Consider the following 20532-nt stretch of genomic DNA (forward strand, 5'->3'; position numbering starts at 1 on the left):
AGTCACCCCCAAGCCCCCTTAGGTGCTCTGCTCGGTGGCTGCTTGTTGGAAGGACTTTGGCTGCAGCCATGCTCCGTCCTTTGGGGACGTGGGTCTGGAAGCACAGGGCCGTTCAGCCGGGGGGATGGGGTGGGGGCTCTGAGGGTGGATGCGACTCCTGGGGGTGCGGCCCAGGCTGGGCAGCCACAGAGTGACCGGGACTCCTGGAGGGCGCCTGGAGGCTCCCGTGTCCTGGGATCGAGGACGGTGGGGAGGCCCGGGCCTGGCTGGGGAGAAGACAGGTCCATGTCACTTGGGTGCATCACACTGTGGCCTTCCCGTCATGGATTTCCAAGCGCAAAGATTGTACAAATCAAACCGGCGGAGAATAAAGTTGCGGATGACTCGCTGGCTCCTCTTCTCAGCTTGGGCTTCTTCCCCTGCCGCTGCTGTCCCCCCCGTGAGCGCTGGGGCTGGGTGGAGGAGCAGCGCCATGCTTCTCTCCCAAGCAGTCTGAGTCCCTCCTGTCCTCCGCTGTCCCCTTCCCAGGTTGAGGGCGGGGGACACATAGGACACAGGGAGGTGGCCTTTGCAGAGGGTGACGAAAACCCAGGTCTAACTGCTGCAGCCAAAGGGCTGTGCGTGTAGGTTCCGATCTCAGTAGAGAGGAAACGGGAGGAGGGTGCGCCAGGGTGGTGAACGGCCTCCACCGGAGGGTCCTGCCTGATCTAGGCCTCCAAGCGCTCCCCTCTTTCTGGAAGAAGTTGGTCACTTGGGGGGTCTGGTAATGCTTCTTTTCTGGGCGGGACCTGAGATCCCCCTAGGGCATTTGTGGGTTCTCCTCTCCCTCTGACCCAGTGTGACCCAGGCAAGGGGTGAGGGACGGGGCTGGCCAGTGGCTCAGGGCAGGCCCGCCCGCGCCCGCGCCGCCCTCCGGCTTATTCCACAGAATTCCCTGGGCCGCTGCTCGCACTGGGCAGTATGACGTGGTTGGGATTCAAGGCCCGCAGGCGGGCGGCTTCGCGGTTGGCGTGCAGGGCCTGGCCAATGAGGTACTCGCTCTCCTGCGCTACGTCCGACAGGCGCAGGTCAAATTCCAGGAGCGTCTTGTTGTCCGACATGCCTTCCAGGAGCTGCTTCCCGCCGTCCTGGGAGGGGTGAAGAGGGGGTCGTTTGCAACAGTACCTGGGCCACAGTGCACGCTCGGGGAGCACGCTCGGGGAGCACTGTTCTCTCCTTTTCTGCCTCTGGACATGTCCCTAGATGAGAGACCAAGACTGCAGCGGTTATCTTGGGACCCTCCCTCAGCATGGAGCTGGGGTGGGCAGAGTGGCACTGAACTGGGGTGGCATTGAACTCAGGGGTTACCATCCCCAGGACCCCCAACCCTGGGGCTTCTGGGTGTGTGAGATACCGAGCATTCCTCTTACGTAAGCTGGCCCCTAGTTAAGCTTTCTATTGCTTGTGCAAGAGCGCACCTGCGGAGATGGTGCTGTGCACGTTTGTGCAGGAGCTTTGGTAGCGGGCTCAGGGGCTTAAAGGCCGCACACAGGGCCTTCCTGCAGAGCCCTCACACCTCCACCCCATCTTGGGTTGGGTGGGTCAGGTCCAATGTGAAAGCACCCCATGCTGGGATGTTCCATGGGGAATGCCAATAGGGTGACGTGACATCAATTTAATGGTCCCAGAAGCATTGAAAAAAAAGGAACTAGTGCCAGGTGTGATGGTGCACGCTTGCAATCCCAGCATTTGGGAGGCTGAGACAGGAGGATCATGGTTTGAGGACAGCCTCAGCTACTTAGGCCGTTTGCAACGCAGTGAGACCCTGTTTCAAAATAAAGAATAAAAAATAGGGCTGGGGATTTAACTCAGAGGTAGAATGCCCTGGGTTCGATCTCCAGTACCAAGAGAGAGAGAGAGAAGAGAGAGAATGAATATAGTCTGGAGGTAGAAAATCCCCTGCGTTCCACCCCCAGAACAACCAAAATTAAATAAATAAATAAATAAATATTATTTGGTGGTGCTGGGGATTGAGCCTAGGGATATTCTACCTCTCAGCTAAACTTCAGCTGTACTTTTTATCCTTTATTCTTTTTATTATATTTTGCAGTACTGGGGATGAAACCCAGGGACATTCTACCTCTGAGATACACCTCCAGCCCTGCTTTTTATTCTTTATTTTGAAACAGGGTCTCACAAAAGGCCTCACTAAGTAGCTGAAGCTGGCCGTGAACCGTGATCCTCCTGTCTCAGCCTCCTGAACGCTGGGATCACAAGTGTGTGCTACCACGCCCGGCTGTTGCCTTTTTAAAATTTATTTGGTGGTACTGGGGATTGAGCCTAGGGGTGTTCTATCTCTGAGCTACAGCCTAGGCTTTTTTTTTTTTTTTTTTTAATCTTGAAATAGAGTCTTGCTAGATTGCTGTGCGCTGGCCTCAAACCTCTTGACACTTGCCCTCGAGTGCCCTTTGGCAGCTGGATTCCGTGCCCGCCCCGGCCTGCCCAGCTGTGCCAGCTCACCAGCCCGATGTGGTTGCAGGACAGGTTGATGCTGGTGAGCGTGGTGTTGATGGCCAGCACCTGGGCCAGGAGCGTGGCCGTGGGCTCGGACAGCTCGTTCCCCCCCAGGTGCAGCGTGGTGAGGCACCTGTTGGTCTGCAGGGCGTGGGCAAGCGCCTGGCCGCCCTCGTCCTCGATGCAGTTGAGGCGCAGGTTGAGGGTCGTGAGGTTGGCGTTGTGCGCCAGGGCGTGGGCCAGCGACTGGGCGCCGGGAGCGCGCACTTGGTTGTTGGCCAGGTTGAGCATGCGCAGACGGCTGTGGCTTAGCAGCTTGGCGGTGCCACGCGCACCACGGTCGCCAATGAGGTTGTGTGACAGGTCCAGCTCCTCCAGGGCGGGGTGGTCGAGCAGGCTTCGGACCAGGATGCAAGTCTTCTCGTCATCCACCTTGCTTCGGGTCAGCCTGAAGATCTGCAGGCAACAGAAGGTCTCGACCTGCCGCCGGGGCTGGCCTGCCGAGGCAGGGGGAGATGCCACTCCCACCCCCATACTGGGATTGAATCCAGCAGTGCTCTACCACTGAGCTACATCCCCAGGCCTTTTATTATTATTATTATTATTATTATTATTATTATTATTATTATTAATTTTGAAACAGGGTCTTACTAGGAGGCTGGGACAGGAGGATTGCAAGTATGAGGCCAGCACCTTAGTGAGAGCCCTTATCTCAAACTTTTAGAATAAAAAATGGCCTGGGGAGCGGCGTGATGGTGCACTCTTGTAATCCCAGCATTTGGGAGGCTGAGACAGGAGGATCATGATTCGTGGACAGCCTCACTTACTTAGCGAGGCCCTCTACAATTTAGTAAGACCCTGTTTCAAAATAAAGAATAAAAAGCCGGGCATGGTGGCGCACACTTGTAATCCCAATGCTTGGGAGGCGGAAGCAGAAGGATCGTGCAGGTTTGAAGCCAGCCTCACTGGCTTAAGAGGCCCTGTTTCCCAAATAAAATATAAAATAGGTCTGGGAGTATAGCCCTGAGGTAGAAGGGTTCCATCCCCAGTACCACCAAAAATAAATAAATAAATAAATAAATAAAGAAAGAAAGAAAGAAAGAAAGAAAGAAAGAATAAATAAAAATTAGGGCAGGGGGTGTAGCTTGAAGGTAGAATGCCCCTGGGTTCCATCCCCAGTACTGCGGGGGCAGGGGGGGGGGAACAGCTACATCCTCAGCCCTTTTTTATTCTTTGTTTCTTTTTTCTTTTCTTTTTTTTTTTTTTTTTTGTAGTACTGGGGGTGGAATCCAGGGGCTTCTCCCCCCCCCTATCTCTAGGCTATACTCTGAGACCTATTTTTTATACTTTATTTGGAAATAGCATCTCACTACGTTGCTGAGAGCCCCACTAAGTAGCTGAGGCTGGCTTCGAGAACCTGCACTATCCTCCTGTCTCAGCCTCCCAAGTGCTGGGATTACAATCATGTGCCACCACACCTGGCCCCAGTCCTATTTTTTATTCTTTATTTTGAAACAGAGTCTCACTAAATTGCAGAGGGCCTCATTAAGTAGCTGAGGCTGGCTGCGAACCTGCAATCCTCTTGTCTCAAGTGTGTGCCACCACACCCAGCTCTTGCTTGGTTTTATTTATTTGTATTTATTTATTTATTTATTTATTTATTTATTTATTTTTGCTGTACTGGGGCATTCTACCTCCGAGCTACACCCCCAGCCCTATTTTTTATTCTTTTTTTTTTTTTTTTTTTTTGGTACTGAGGGTGGAACCCAGAGGCTTTCTACCTCCAGGCCACACTCCCAGACCTATTTTATATTTTATTTGGAAACAGGGTCTCACTAAGTTGCTGAGAGCCTCACCAAGTAGCCGAGGCTGGCTTCGAACCTGCGCCATCCTCCTGTCTCAGCCTCCCAAGTACTGGATTACAAGCGTGTGCCACCACGCCCAGCTAATTTTTTATTCTTTACTTTGAAACGGGGTCTCACTGAATCGCAAAGAGCATCACTAAGTAGCTGAGGCTGTCGGTGAACCGCGATCCTCCGGTCTCAGCCTCCCCAATGCTGGGTTTATAAGCGTGCGCCACCACGACCGGCTTCCTTGAGTTGGTTTCAAAAGCAGGCATGTTTCTTGAGAAAACCCAATGCCCTCTTTTATCACCGCTCTTTCTCCCCCTCACAGTCAAGTTCTTGAATACGCTGGTCACAGCCGCCCCTTCCAGCTTCCCACCCTCCCCAGGGCCCCTGGTTTGCAAAGCCTGGCCCAAGGCTGGCTTCGCTCCCTGACTTGACAGTGCTCCTCCCCTGGCTCTGTGCGCGGTGGTGCTGGGTTCCCCTCTTCCTCCTCCCTCTGTTTCCTGGCGGCTGGCCTTCTTCCAGCAACACCACGTGCCGGGTGTCTTCTTGCCTTGCTTTGGCTTCCCCTCCTGAAACTCCATCCAAAAGGAGACCTTTAACGCTGTGCCCGTGAAGATGGCGCCTGCTTCCAAGCTCAATTCACAGCTCTTCTGAGCTGCGGATCCTCTACCCAGCTCACACGATGACCGCTGCTCGGGGTCAACCAAAACTTGCGCTCTGTCCCTTAAAACTGGTCCTCCTCCCCCATCCCCGCCTGCCAATGGCCCCTCCAGCCATCTGATCTCACCAGCAAGAACAGCTGGCACCTCCCGCCCCTTCCTCCTCTTCTGTATCCTTATTCTGATGGGGCCAGTTGATCCGACTGCCTCCATCTCCCTCAACTCAGCTTGCTTCTCTCCATCTCTACAGACACGGCCAGAGTTCAAAGTCACCTTTCGTCCTTGGCAGTGGTCTCCTAGGTGACCCGCCATGCCCACTGTTGCTCTGCCCAGGCCACTCTCCCTCACCAACTCGCTGATCTTTCCATGTGTGCCGTCCAGTAGCATCACCTCCCTTCACCTGGTACCCTCGGATGCTGCTATGATTTGCATGTGGTTTGTCCCCCAAAGGTTCATTCGCTGAGAACTTCATCTCAGGTGTGCTGGTGTTGCAAGGCAGAGCAACCCGTAAGAGGTGGGCCTAACCCATGAGCTCAGCCGGGTGTGGTGGCGCACGCTTGTAATCCCTGCGCTTGGGAGGCGGAGACAGCAGGATCACACAGGTTCGAAGCCAGCCTCAGCTACTTGGTGAGGCTCTCAGCAACTTAGTGAGACCCTGTTTCCAAATAAAAATAAAAACAAAAAAGGTCTGGGAGTATAGCCCGGAGGTAGAAAGCCTCTGGGTTCCACCCCCAGTACCACCAAAAAAAAAAAAAAAAAAAAAACCTCAAAATAAAAAAACAAATCTCTCATGAGTCTGTCTTCTCTTTATAGCACTCATCATCCCAGTTTAGGGTGGTCAGAGATGATATAGGATACCCTGAAAAGGGAGTAGCTCAGTGAGAGGACGTGCTTAGCAAAATACAAACATGCAAAACAAAACAAAACAAAACAAACAAAAACCCCACTAAAACAGGATGCCAGGTTAAATTTAAATTTCAGGTAAACAACTATGACCTATGAGATATTCAGGCAATACTTCTAAATCACTGTCATTTCTCTGAAATTCGGATTTAACTGGACGTCCTGTATTTCTATTAGCTAAATCTGGCAAGACTAGTCTCGTGACAATTTTACATTTCTCTGATTGCTCATTAGTGCCTTTCATCCCACAGCCGGCAAGCTCTCGAGGGCACAAATAGAATCCTTTTGCTCGTGCTGGGTCTTCAGCACCTGGGACAGGGCCTGGCCTGCAGATGTTTGTCGCATGACGAAGCGGTGGCCTCCTTCGGTCTCTGCACTCCCAGAAACTGGGAGCTTGGCACAGGCGGCACAGAAAGCACTGAGGCTAGAGTAGGTTTCTGAGCCTGTGCTTAGCAGGCCCTGGGTCCAATCCCCAGCACCCAGCCCAGCCAAGCAAAAACACTTATTAACGAACAGACGCCGGGGAAGCCAAGTGTGGTGGCCCACGCTCATAATTCCAGCATTCAGGAAACCGAGACAGGAGGATTGCAGTTCATGGCCAGCCTCAGCTACTTAGTGAGGCCCTCGCAACTTAGTGAGACCCTGTTTCAAAATAAAGAATAAGTGGGGCATGGTGGCTCACGCTTGTAATCTCAGCAAGGCTGAGACAGGAGGATCTGGATTCGCGGCCAGCCTCAGCTACTTAGTGAGGCCCTCCGCAACTTAGTGAGACCCTGTTTCCAAATAAAGAATAAAAAATAGGGCAGGGGGTGTAGCTTGAAGGTAGAATGCCCCTGGGTTCCATCCCCAGCACCGCAAAATAATAAATAAATAAATAAATAAATAAATAAATAAATAAATAAGTAACAGGGCTGGGGGGTGTAGCTCAGAGGTAGAATGTCCCCAGGTTTCACCCCCAGTACTGCAAAAAAGAAAAAAAGAATACTAATGTAAAAAAAGACTCTGGAGCCGGGCGTGGTGGCGCACGCTTGTCATCCCAGCATTCGGGAGGCTGAGACCTGGAGGATCGCGGTTCGTGGCCAGCCTCAGCTACTTAGTGAGGCCCTCTGAAACTCAGTGAGACCTGGTTTCAAAATAAAGAATAAAAAATAGGGCAGGGGGTGTAGCTCGGAGGTCAAATGCCCCCTGGGTTTCATCCCCAGACCCGCAAAAAAAAAAAAAAAAAAAAAGACTCTGGGAGTCGGGTAAGGGGGTGCATAGCTATAATTCCAGTACTTGGAAGGCTGAGACCGGAGGATCACAGGTTCAAGGACAGCCTCAGCAAGTAGTGAGACTCTCGTCAACCTAGTGAGACCCTGTTTCAAAAAAAATAAGGCTGGGGGTGCAGCTTGGAGGTAGAGTGCCCTTGGGTTAAAACCCTAGTACCACCCACCTGCACATATACATAAAAAAAAAGGAAAGAAAGAAAAAGAAAAGGAGCTGAGAGGTAGATGTTGGTGGAGGAAAAAGAGGAAAGGAGAGGACAGCAGGAGGCTCGAGAGGAGGTGGGGCTGGGGGGCACTGGTACCTTGAGGGTGTGGCAAGCTTTGAGGGTGGCCGCCAAGGAGTGGCAGTCCCGGTAGGTGAAGAGGAAGAGGTGCCATTCGAAGTTCATGCCGCAGTCTTTGACGCCGTACACCAGGTCCAGCTCCTCCAGGTGGCCCAGGCCGGCCACCAGGTCGCCCAGCTGGTAGTGGTCCACGATGGGCTCCTCCTCCTCGCCCTCGCTGCCCGAGTCCGACTGGTCCCCGCTCTGGGGCGGGAGGGGCAGCTGCACGGGCGGCAGGAACTGGTCCACGTGGATCCTGCGGATGTGGTTTCTGCAGAGGGGCAGCAAGCCCAGCACCACGCCGGGGTCCGTGGTGCCTGGGACGAAGTGTTTCAGCAGGTTCTCCAGGTGCCTCTCGAAGAACATGCGTTTCCAGCTGCCGCCGTGAGCCGCCACGTGGCACACGGGCCAGCGCTGCGTGCAGCAGCGGCGCCAGTAACCCTCGTCCTCCACCAGGTTGGCGGTCACAGACAGGGGCAGGTCCGGGGACAGGTGGTTCAGGACCTTCTCCTGGTGCTCCGGGAGCAGCTGCTTCAGGATAGGGTTGTCTTTGGAAGCAGAGGAAGGAGAGCGGGTGTCACAGCGTTGGGGACAAGAAAGCCCGAAGAAGCGCAGTGGCTGGGAGGTGCAGCTCGGGGTGCTCCCCAAGGTCGAGATCCTGCAGCTGGACAGCCCGATGCTTCCAACCAGAGAGCCCCGGGGTGGAGGGGAAAATCGCAGGTTCGACCCTCCCTTGCCATCTAGTGTGATGGAGGAGACAACCCTGGCTTCAGAGGCTCCCAGTCTGATCGGATTTAGTCATTTGAAAACAAATATACTGGGCGTGGTGGTGCACGCTTGTAATCCCAGCGTTCAGGAGGCTGAGACTGGAAATCGCAGTTCGCAGCCAGCCTCATCTCTTTCATGAGGCCCTTTGCAACTCAGGGAGACCCTGTTTCAAAATAAAGAATAAAAATAGGGCTGGGGGAGCCAGGCATGGTGGCGCACGCTTGTAATCCCCGCGCTTGGGAGGCGGAGACAGGAGGATCGTGCAGGTTTGAAGCCAGCCGCACTGGCTTAATCGACCCTGTTTCCAAAAATAAAAATAGGTCTGGGAATGTAGCCCGGAGGTAGAAGGGCTTCCAGGAACCCCAGTACCACCAAAAAAAAAAAAAAAAAAAAAAAAAAAATAGGGCTGAGGTATAGCTTAGAGGTAGAAGGCCCATGGGTTCCATCCCTAGTACCTCAAAAAAAAAAAAAAAAAAGAAATGAAATATATTTGCTTGAACACCTACTATGGGCCAGACACTGTTCTAAGTGCTGGAGATCCATGATTGAAGGAGGGAGAGGAGGCCTACCCTCTTGGAGTCTGCATTCTGGCTAGTGGAGGCAGACGGTAAACAGGTGACATGAATATGCCCTGCTCAGGTGACATAAATATGCCCTGCTCAGGTCGGGGGATGTCTCTAAAGAGAAGGGGGTTCGGCCAGGCGTGGGGGCACACGCTTGTAATCTCAGCATTCGGGAGGCGGAGACAGGAGGATACAGGTTCACAGCCAGCCTCAGCTACTTAGTGAGTGAGACCTACTTAGTGAGATCTCAAAATAAAGAATAAAAGATGGGGCTAGAGGTATAGTTGGAGGTAGAATGCCCCTGGGTTTCATTCCCAGTACTGAAAAAAAAAAAAAAAGAAGAAGAAGAGAAGAGAGAAGGGGGTTGGCAAAACACCAGGTTCCCGGATGACCCGCTGTTCCCACAAACCTCACCAAGTCAAGGAAACACGGAGAGCCAGCCTGGGCAGGGAAGCACAGAGGCACATGACCTAGACGGCCCTGGCTCTCTCCTGCACAGGGGGCGAGGGCAAGCTAGTGTCCTCTGTAGCTATTTTCCTGTGCGTGCGCCAGGACGGTGCCTCCTTGGGAGCCGGGCCCAGGAGCAAGCTGAGCGAGCTGGTGCTGGTGACGTCCCTGCGTCTGCGGCCTGACATGCCAGCCCCTCTCTGAGTGGGGATGGGCAGGGACCTGAGGTCACCGGGGAGAGGACGCGAGCCACTCGGCCAGCCAGCCGCCACCGGACAGACACCGAAAGGGTGGGCAAGGTCTTCGAGGACTGTGGGGTTACGCTGGAAGCCTGGCTGGCGGTGGGGAATAGGTCCTGGGTGCTGACCTGCTACCACTAAAGCAGTCACTGACCTCTCTTACGCTTTCCCCAATAAATCACGTGTCTCCCATGCTGTCTCCGGCCACTTCCTTTGGCCTGTCTACAATCCCCTCTTCCTTTGGCCTGTCTGCAATCCACCCCTCTGCCTGGGCAGGACTGGGCTGCACATGGGGCAGGTTACTATTGATAAACCGATGGCCCTGTTCTCAGGTCCCCATCAGCTAGGAGGGTCAGGCAGCTCGCCTTTGGAAGAGATTAGCACTTAGCATAGGGTGTGGGGGAGCCTCGAGGCTTCAGGAGTCGTGGAGGACTCCCCTGGGAGGAGGTGGGGACTCGGGGGCCTTCTGGACGAGGGAGTAAATAGATGTGGTTCCGGCTGGGTTCTGCGGGAGAGGGTACCCAGGCACCAGAGATGGGGCGCCACGTGGACGGAGGTCTCCAGGGCCTGGGAGTGGGACTGCGGAAGGGGCTGCCCCCTCCCCTCCTGGCCTGCCCCTCCCCAGGACCGCCCCGACTCACTTTGGAAGTTCTTGACGATGTGCTGAATGCAGAGCTCTGTGAGGAGGGGCACAATGGCCAGGGACCACTCGTCATCCTCCGCGATGATCCTGCGCATGCGATGTAAATTGGAGACCTTGGGCTTGCCGGAGAACGGGCCCGGGGTGGGCGAGGTCTTGGAGGGCTGCGGGGTTATGCTGGCAGCCTGGCCGGCGGTGGGGGACGGGCCCTGGTTGCTGACTGAGGACCGGCTGGCGACGAGTTGGGTAGGTACTGCTAAGGTGTCCTGCATGCTGGGGTCTGGCGATGGAGGGACAGGAAATCCCTTGGTGTGGCGATGAAGGGACAGGAAGCTTCCCGTGTGACAGGAAGCTTCTCAGGCTGCTGACCCTGGGTGCGGGCGGGGACCTAGAGCAAGAAGATAGGGGTACACAGTCACTCTGGAGGGCCTTCCAGGTCCATCTCTGAAGTAGAGCAGATCCAGGGGCAAATCCCAGTCGTGTGGCCTTGGGCAAGTGGCCGGACCTCTCTGAAATTCAAATACTATCTCCGGGAAGGGAAGCGAAGGGAACAGCAGTCAATACAGGATTATCTGGAGGAGCGAATCAAGTAATGCATCCAAGAACTGCAAGGAATGCATGATACGCGCAACTGTAGCAAGGCGCGACTGAAAAATTTAGATAATAATAACTCTATAGGAGTTACAGGAATTGTATGCTAGACACTCCTTACAGGTTTCTACAAAGTGTATATTTGCTGTGGTTCTGGGGATGGAACCCAGGAGCATTCTACCTCCGAGCTACACCCCCAGCCCTATTTTTTATTCTTTATTTTTTGGTGGTACTGGGGGTGGAACCCAGGGACTTTTCTACCTCTGGGCTATACTCCCAGACCTATTTTTTTTACTTTATTTGGAAACAGGGTCTCACTAAGCTGCTGAGAGCCTCACTAAGTAGCTGAAGCTGGCTTTGAATCTGTGTGATCCTCCTGTCTCCGCCTCCCAAGTGCTGGGGTTACAAGCGTGAGCGACCACGCCCAGCTTTATTCTTTTTTTTTTTTGAAACAGGGTCTCACTGAGTTGCAAAGAGCCTCACTAAGTAGCTGAGGCTGTCCCTGGACTGCAATCCTCTGGTCTTAACCTCCTGAATGCTAGAATTACAAGTGTGGGCTACCACGCCTGGCCTTAAAAAATATTTTTGAGCTAGGTGTAGTAGTATACACCTATAATCCCAGTACTTGGGAGTCTGAGACAGGAGGATCGTGGGTTCAAAATCAGCCTAAGGAGCGTAGTGAGTCCCTGTTTCAAAATAAAAAATAAAATAGGCCAGGTATGTTGGTGCACGCTTGTAATTCCAGTACTTGGAAGTCTGAGACAGGAGGACTGCAGATTTGAAGACGGCCTCAGCAGGTAGTGAGACTCTCATCAGCATTGTGAGAGCCTGTTTCAAAAAAAAAATAGGCTGAGGTATAGCTCAGAGGTTGGATGCCCTGGGGGTTTGACCCCCAATAATTCACACACACACACACACACACACACACACACACACACAGTGTGTGGTATTGGGGTTTGAAGTCAGGGCACACTCTGCCTCTGAGCTGCATCCCCAGCTCTTCTTTTCATTTATTTTTGTGTGAGATTATATATACATATACATCATGAGTGTGTGTGTGTGTGTGTGTGTGTGTGTGTGTGTGAGAGAGAGAGAGAGAGAGAGAGAGAGAGAGAGAGAGAGAGAGAGAGAGAGAGAGAGAGAGAGATTATAGTTGTGGTACTGGGAATGGAACCCAGGGGATTCTACCTCTGTATTACACGTCTAGCCCTATTTTATTTTTTTTTTTTTCATGGTACTGGGGATGGAACCCAGGGGCTTTTCTACCTCTGGGCTATACTCCCAGACCTATTTTATACTTTATTTGGAAACAGGGTCTCACTAAGTTGCTGAGAGCCTCACTAAGTAGCTGAGGCTGGCTTTGAACCTGCGCGATCCTCCTGTCTCAGCCTCCCAAGTGCTGAGATTATACGCCACCACGCCTGGCCTTGAAACAGGGTCTCACTAAGTTGTAGAGGCCTCACCTTGTGATCCTCCTGTCTCAGCCTTCCAAGTATTGGGATTACAAGCATGCACCACCATGCCTCACTTATTTTATTTTTTTGTGGTCCTGGGATGGAACCCAGGGGTATTCTACCTCTGTGCTACACCCCCAGCCCTATTTTATATTCTTCATTTTGAAACAGGGTCTCACTAAGTTGCGGAGGGCCTCACTAAGTAGCTGAGGCTGGCAGTGAACCGCAAACCTCCTGTCTCACCCTTCCCAGTACTAGGAATACAAGAGTGCACCACCATGCTGGGCTACCCCCGGCCATTTTATAAATTTTTTTTTTTTTTGTTTGAAACAGGGTCTGGCTAGGTTGCTGCAAATCTCATTAATTTGTGGAGGCTGTCCTTGAACCTGTGATCCTCCTGGCTCAGCCTCCCAAGTACCGGAATTATAGGCCTGTGCCACCATAGCCAGCTCCAGCTACTTATTATCTATACTAAGTCTTCCAGCTCTGGCATTCATGAGTCCATCAAACCTTTGCTAGCCTTTAGGGCAGAGTGGGCTGAGAGATAAGGGGGGAGACAGACAGACACACACACACCTGTCCAGGGTACAGCCCCTCCGCTGCCCCTCCCTCGGTGGGCTCCTTACAACCTTTCAAACAGCAGCCCAGGCGTGGGAGGGGAAAAGGCATCTGAGTCTGGTCTGAAGACAGAGCGTGTCTAGTCTGGGGACCTCCCACTCGCCGGCTCGGGCACCCTTGCCCTGGGCACTCGGCCCTGAGACCTTCCGGTCCTCCCCAGGTGCTCCCCTCTGATGGCCGATGGCCGCCGGGAAGGAACGCTCTCATCCAGCCAAGCAGTCCTTGGCAAAGGGAGGGACCAGATGGTGTGCCCAAGCCTGCCAGGAATCTCAAGGAGGAAGAGCTTGGCAGGGAGGGGGTTGGGGGGCAGGGCAGCGTGGGGAAGACATTTCTGTATTGTGACACCCCTAAACTCAAGGTTTAGCCTGTCAGCTAAGCACCCTCAGGGGTGGGGCTGGCGCAGATGCTGCTCAGAGGCTCGCCGACCGCCAGCTACTAGACATGTGACCTTGGCCAAGTTACTTAGCCCATCTGAACCTCAGTCTCCTCACCTGTAAAGTGGGATAATAATGTCTTCCTAGAGCCGGCTGTGGTGGCGCACTCTAGTAATCCCCGCGCTTGGGAGGCTGAAACAGGAGGATCGCACAGGTTCAAAGCCAGCCTCAGCTACTTAGTGAGGCTCTCAGCAACCTAGTGAGACCCTGTTTCCAAATAAAATAGAAAAAGCTCTGGGAGTATTGCCTGGAGGTAGAAAGCCTCTAAGTTCCACCCCCAGTACCACCAATAAATAAATAAATAAATAAATAAATAAATAAATAAATAAATGGCTTTAAAAATGTCTTCCTAGGAGGACTATGGGGTAGACTCCTCTGAGATAATATCTGATTAATATTGATGATATTTGCTGCGCGTGGTGGCGCACGCTTGTAATCCCAGCATTCCGGAGGCTGAGACCAGAGGATCACAGTTTGCAGACAGCCTCAGCTACTTAGTGAGGCCCTTTGCAACTTAGTGAGACCCTGTTTCAAAATAAAGAATAAAAAATAGGGCTGAAGGTGTAGCTCGGAGGTAGAATGCCCCTGGGTTCCATCCCCAATACCACACACAATCAGAAGTGTGTGTGTGTGCGTGCGTATGTATATGAAAATTGAAAAGGGTGCTGAAGGAATGTGTGAAGTCATTGTGAAAGGACTTAGGCTGGGACCATATCCTGACACCTGCTACTTTTTTTTTTTTTTTCAGTACTGGGGATGGAACCCAGGGGCATTCTACCTCTGAGCTAAACTCCCAGCTCTATTTTTTTTTGAGGTACTGGGGATTGAAACCAAGGGCATTCTACCTACCTCTGAGCTACACCCCTCAGGTCTACGTTTGTTTTTTGGTACTGCAGGTGGGACCCAGGGGCTTTCTACCTCTGGGCTACACTCCCAGACCTATTTTATACTTTATTTGGAAACAGGGTCTCACTAAGTTGCTGAGAGCCTCACTAAGTAGCTGAGGCTGGCTTCAAACCTGTGCGATCCTCCTGTCTCAGCCTCCCAAGCACTGGGATTACAAGTGTGTGCCACCATGCCCGTCTCGGCCCTATTTTTTTTATTTGGTGGTACTGGGGTTCCTGAAACCTCTTCTACCTCTGGGCTACACTCCTGGACCTATTTTTTATACTTTTTAAATTTGGAAACAGGGTCTCTTAAGCCAGTGCTCGCAGTTAGCTTCGAACCTGCGCGATCCTCCTGTCTCTGACTCCCAAGCACGGGGATTACAAGCGTGCACCACCCTGCCCGGCTCAGCCCTATTTTTTATTCTTTATTTGGAAACAGGGTCTCACTAAGTTGCTGAGAGCCTCACTAAGTAGCTGAGGCTGGCTTCGAACCTGTGCGATCCTCCTGTCTCAGCCTCCCAAGCGCAGGGATTACAAGCGTGTGCCACCACACCTGGCTAATATGTGCGTTTTATACATATAATTATAAAATCTGCCGGGATTCGAAGCCAGCCTTGCTGGCTTAAGAGAACCTGTTTCCAAATAAAAATATAAAAAATAAGTGTCTGGGAGTGTAGCCCAGAGGTAGAAGGCCCCTGGGTTCCATCCTCAGTACCACCAAAAAAATAATTATAAAATATGTATACTTTAAAGGTTAAGGAGCACGACTGCGGCGGCACTGTCCCTTGTGCTATGTGGAGGGCATGCGGCTGACAGGTCCTGTCCCCGCCTCGCTCACCTGCTGGTTCTCCTCCTACGCTCTGACTTTTCCTGTTCAAGAAGTCTGGGTTGCAGGCTCAGCCCCTCCCCCTGTGCTGAGGGTCTTAGGGTCCTGGTGGCCTCACTTTTTACCTTCTCCTGAGGTCCAGACTCAGGCCTCGGGGCGCCTCCTGGCTCCCTGACTCAACCGTCTACCTGCATGGTGTCCTTGGCTGCGTGGCCCCTGGCCCCGGTCTGCTCAGGTCAACCCCCCCCCATGCGGTGGCCACACAGGTATCTGAGGCAGGCCTTTTGTGGCTCCCCATGGCTTCTAGGCAGAGCCAGCTTCTCCATCTCCTCCCTCCATGGCTGGGTGCTCTCTGAATAAACTCCTCTTTGTAGCCCAGCATGGCAGCACACGCCTGTAATCCAGTACTTAGGTGGCTGAGACAGGAGGATTGCAGGTTCGAGGGCAGCCTCAGCAAATAGTGAGACTCCCATCAGCCTAATGAAACCCTGTTTAAAAAAAAAAAAAAAGGGCTGGGAAGGTAGCGTGTAGCCAGCACCAGAAACACAAAATAAAACAAAACAATTCTCTTAGCATCTGGGGTACTGTACCCACTGTTCCACTGCCCTGTGTCTGTTCTGCCCTTCCCAGCACCTTGTCTGGGAGAGGGATGGCCGCTGGTCCATTGAATCTGAGCTCAAGCACCCCTTCCTCAGGCTGTCATGTCCCCTGCTCACCAAACAAGCCCTCGCTTTGTCAGAGCCCCAGCCCTGTGGTACGTGTGTCCCCCAGCTGACCTGACTGGCCACCCTGTCCCCACACTCATGCACGACTGAGCACCCCGGCCATCAGGACACAGGCCTGCTCCCCACTCCTTCGTGGTCTCCAACCCTTGGCCAGGCCTGCTTTAGAGGAGGGAGCTGGGATTTGAGGCTGCCCCATCTACTTCCAAGAATAGATTTTGGCCAAGAGAGGGATTTTGGGGCCAGAGGGATTGGTTCAGGGCTGGCTGCCTGATGCCAGCCAATCAGAGAACGTCTCAGGATTTGCTCAAGAGGAGGCAGACAGAAGGACGCGTGCTCATAGGATCTGGAGCCCCAGCTGCTGAAAAGTGTCTCCCTCACACATGCAAGGCCTGTTGTGTGCAGCGGGGGCGAACCAGGCAGAAATGAAAGGCAGACCCGCAGACGCAGACCCGCTCACGCAGACCCGCTCCTTCCAAGGCGTTGGGGGGGGGGGTCGGGTCGGAGCCGCAGCCTGAGGCTACCTTGGCAGCGGTCTACTTTTCCTTCTCCCCCCCTTTTTTTTTTTGGTACTGAGAACTGAACCCAGAAGCATTCTACCTCCAAGCGACACCCCCAGACCAATTTTCTTTCTTTCTTTTTTTTTGATACTGGGGATGGAGTCCAGGAGCATTCTACCTCCAAGCCACACCCCCAGCCCTATTTTTATTCTTTATTTGGAAACAGGGTCTCACTGAGTCGCAGAGGGCCTAAGTAAGTAGCTGAGGCTGTTTATAAACCTGGATCCTCCTGTCTCAGCCTCCCAAATGCTAGGATTACAAGCGTGACCACCACGCCTGGCAATTTTTTTCTTACATATACAGATCTGTATTTATTTTATACGATTAAGAGCATGTACTACTTTAAAAAAAAAACCTGCTTTAAAAAAGATTTTTTTGGGGGATTGGGGCTTGAACCCTGGGGCATTCTACCTCTGAGCTAGACCTCAGCCCTATTTTTAATTCTTTATTTTGAAACAGGGTCTCACTGAGTTGTGAAGGGCCTCACTAAGAAGCTGAAGCTGTCTCAGCCTCCCAAGTACTGGGATTACACGTGTGCAGGCTTGTTTATTACTTTTTATTTTTTATTTTTTTACCTTTTAAATTTTTTTGCGGGTCTGGGGATGGAACCCAGGGGCATTTGACCTCCGAGCTACACCCCCTGCCCTATTTTTTTTAAACAGATGCTGCATTTATTTATTTATTTATTTATTTATTTATTTATTTATTTTTGGTGGTGGTACTAGGGGTGGAACCCAGAGGCTTTCTACCTCTGGGCTATACTCCCAGACCTTTTTTTATATTTTTATTTGGAAACAAGGTCTCACTAAGTTGCTGAGAGCCTCACTAAGTAGCTGAGGCTGGCTTTGAACCCGTGTGATCCTACTGTCTCAGCCTCCTAAGCGCAGGGATTACAAGCATGCGCCACCACGCCCGGCCCCCCTGCCCTATTTTTTATTCTTTATGTTGAAACCAGGTCTCACTGAGTTGCAGAGGGCCTCACTAAGTAGCTGAGGCTGTCTGCAAACCGCAATCCTTTGGTCTCAGCCTCCTGAATGCTGGGATTACAAGTGTGCACCACCATGCCCGGCTTTTTTATTTTTTTGGTGGTACTAGGGGTGGAACCCAGGGGCTTTCAACCTCTGGGATATACTCCCAGACCTATTTTATACTTTATTTGGAAACAGGGTTTCACTAAGTTGTTGAGAGCCTCACTAAGTAGCTGAGGCAGGCTTTGAACCTGTGGGATCCTCCTGTCTCAGCCTCCCAGGCGCAGGGTTACAAGCGTGCGCCACCACGCCAGGCTTATTTATTTTATTTTGAAAAAGGGTTACTGAGGGTCGGCTACATTGCCGAGGCTGTCCTCTAACCTGTGATCCCCCTTTCTCAGCCTCCCAGGTTCTGAAATTACAGGCCTGTGTCACCATACCAGGTGGCATCCGTTTCTCTTAACTGGGAAGCAGGTGCCTGCCCTCTTTCTGCCCATGAGCTCCTCTGTGTCCCTGGACACCCCCTTGGAGGTACCCGGGCTTTAGTGGCCCGCCTCCCTCACTCCCCTGACCCAGCTTCCTCTGCCTTCTTAGCCTGACCCACCCAGGCCGTCCCCCCTTGACGCCCTATGGCGAGCCTCCTAAAAGACCCGGGCTTTCGTCTGTTCCCTCTACCTGCCTTCATCCTTCCTGACCACCGTGTCTTAAGTCACTCCAACTAGGAATTCCCGGTTTGCGGGATCACAAGAAGAGGAGCCAGGTGGTGGGTCTCTGGCCCGGTGAAACGGCCTGGACTGGTCCCTCAGGCTCTTGCCCACTAAGTGGCTGTCTCCCAAGGGAGCCCACAGGCACCCCACCTTCCCTCAGACACCCCAGCAGGGAAGCTCAGCTCCAAAGGCCAGCAGGTCGGTCCTCCATCCTACCTGGGGTGAAGCCTCTGGCTACTGCTTGGTAACCAAGGGAAACCGACCTGCGCTGCTGGGGGAGGTGCCGGAAGCTTTTGCCCCCCACCCCCGCAGGGTTGCAGCCCTCACAGCTGGGGACGCCCTTCCCGAGGGGAGGGGATGAGGCTCCAGGGCCTAGAACTGTGCCCCCCCCCCCACCGCGACCTACCCGACGCCCCACTTCCCCGCTCCTCTTCCGCCCTTCCCCACTCCCTTTATCAGGACTCCAGGCCTCCGGGCCAGTTTGCAGACGGTGGCAGGGACAGGTGGGGCCAGCGCGGGCTGAGGGCGTTGGAGGGGCTTCCAGTCCAGGTGGGTGTCCGCTCTGCCTGCGCGCTGCACGGTCGTTAAGGACGCTCGCGTCGTTAGGGGGCGGGCCTTGGCCCCCAGGGCCTGAGGGGCGATTGCTGTGGGTGGAATCGCTGTGTCTGGCTCCAAGCTGGGCCACTTTGTTCCGGTGGGGGTGGACGGCGTCCGCTCCTCGCCCCCTCCTGCCAGCTGCAGATGTTTCCAGCTTTGGCATGGTGGTGGCGCAGGCTTGCAATTCCAGTACTTGGGGGGAGGCTGAGACGGGAGGATCGCAGGTTCACGGCCAGCCTCAGCTACTTAGTGGGGCTCTCTGCAACTTAGTGAGACCCTGTTTTAAAATAAAAGGTAAAACAGGGCTAGGGGCGTGGCGCAGAGGTGGCACACCCTGAGTGCATTCTCTAGCACAAATAAACACATGCCCGCGGTTGGTGTGACTCCAGCGCTCTGACTTCCTACCACTGTCCGCTCATGCTCAGAGTAGCCTGGAACACGCGTCCCCCAGCTCCCAGGCTGGGGGCCACCTTCAGGTGAGGCAGTGGCGCCACCGCGGCCTCCGATCTCCATTCTTCCTTCATTTTAATTTTTATTTGGGTGCTGGGGATTAAACCCAGGGCGTCCCAGACGCTAGGCAAGCGCTCCCTACTACTGAGCTACGTATGTCCCAGCACCCTGTTTTGGGGACTGGGGACCCAGGGGCAGTCTACCCCAGAGCTACACTTGCAGCCCTATTTATATATTTATTTACCTCGAAACAGGGTTTCCCTAGGGTGCTGCGGCTGGCCTCAAACCTGCAATCCTTCTGTCTCAGCCTCCCAAGTACAGGGATTATAGGCGTGCACCGCCATGTCTGGCTTTTGTTTTTATTTGTTGCAGTACTGAGGACTCAGGGGCGTTCTACCACTGAGTTATATTCCCAGCCCTTTCTCCTTCTTTCTTTTTTTTTTTTTTTTGGTGGAACTGGGGGTTGAACCCAGGTACATTCTACCTCTGAGCTACACCCAGCCTTATTTTTATTTTTTATTTATTTATTTTTTTGCGGGTCTGGGGATGGAGCCCAGGGGCATCTGGCCTCCAAGCTATACCCCCTGCCTTATTTTTTATTCTTTAGTTTGAAACAGTCTCACCAAGTTGTAGAGGGCCTAAGTAGCTGAGGCTGTCTGCAAACTGTGATCCTCTGATCTCAGTCTCCTGAATTCTGGGATTATAAATGTGCGCCACCACGCCCGGCTTTTTATTCTTTAGTTTGAAACAGGGTCTAAGTTGTGGAGGGCTCGTACCTGCAATCCTTCTGTCTCAGTCTCACAAGTACTAGGATTACAAGCGTGCGCCACCATGTCTGGCTCATTTTTATCTCTTATTTTTTTTTTTTTTTCGGTACTGGGGATGGAACCCAGGGGTATTCTACCTGCGAGCTGCGTCCCTGGTCCTATTTTTTATTCTTTATTTGGAAACAGGGTTTCACTGAGTTGCAGAGGGCCTAAGTAGCTGAGGCTGTCTTCGAATTGTTATCCTCCTGTCTCAACCTCCCAAATGCTGGGATTACAAGTGGGCACCAACACATCTGGCTCCTTTTTACTTTTTAAGCTAAGATCTTGCTAAATTGCTGAGGTTGGCCTCAAGCTTGTGACCCTCCCTTCTCAGCCCCCTGGGGATTGAACTCAGGGGTATTCTACCTCCAAGCTACACCCCCCCCCACCACCCTTTTCACTTCAAAACAAGGTCCAAGTTGCTGAGGTTGGCCTCAAACCTTTGATCCTTCTGTCTCAGCCTCCCAAGTACTGGGATTACAGACCTGCACCACCATGGCTGGCTTCTTCTTTCTCTTTGCTGCCCGTTTCTTCCATGGGAAAGGCCACTGGGAAGCAACTGTCGTCTAGTGTTCGCCAAGATCTTAGCGACTGACCAGTATCGGTTGCTCAGTGCATCAACAAAACAGGGTCTTAATTAAAACAAGAAGTCACTGCTAATGAAATCAGTGACATCGGGGAGGGTCACCCAGCTGTGGTGACTGTCACCGGACGCTTCTGGGTGGTGGTGGCCAGGGAGCCGTCTGTTGCTGCGCCGCCGAG

General features: G+C 52.9%; 1 protein-coding gene across 1 annotated transcript; it reads right to left on the bottom strand.

The window, feature by feature from the left end:
- Window positions 1-18: 18 nt before the first annotated feature.
- On the bottom strand, window positions 19-10422 carry DRC5 (dynein regulatory complex subunit 5; the record flags this gene model as incomplete). The annotated part of the gene is made up of 5 exons (XM_080700592.1): window positions 19-266; window positions 953-1127; window positions 2500-2949; window positions 7473-8041; window positions 10152-10422. The coding sequence occupies 5 exons, from the start codon at window positions 10420-10422 to the stop codon at window positions 19-21; spliced, it is 1713 nt and encodes a 570-aa protein (XP_080556718.1).
- Between the last annotated feature and the right edge of the window lie 10110 nt (window positions 10423-20532).

This window comes from Muscardinus avellanarius, assembly GCF_963383645.1.
Source record: "Muscardinus avellanarius genome assembly, chromosome: 8".
NCBI classification, from domain to species: domain Eukaryota; kingdom Metazoa; phylum Chordata; class Mammalia; order Rodentia; family Gliridae; genus Muscardinus; species Muscardinus avellanarius.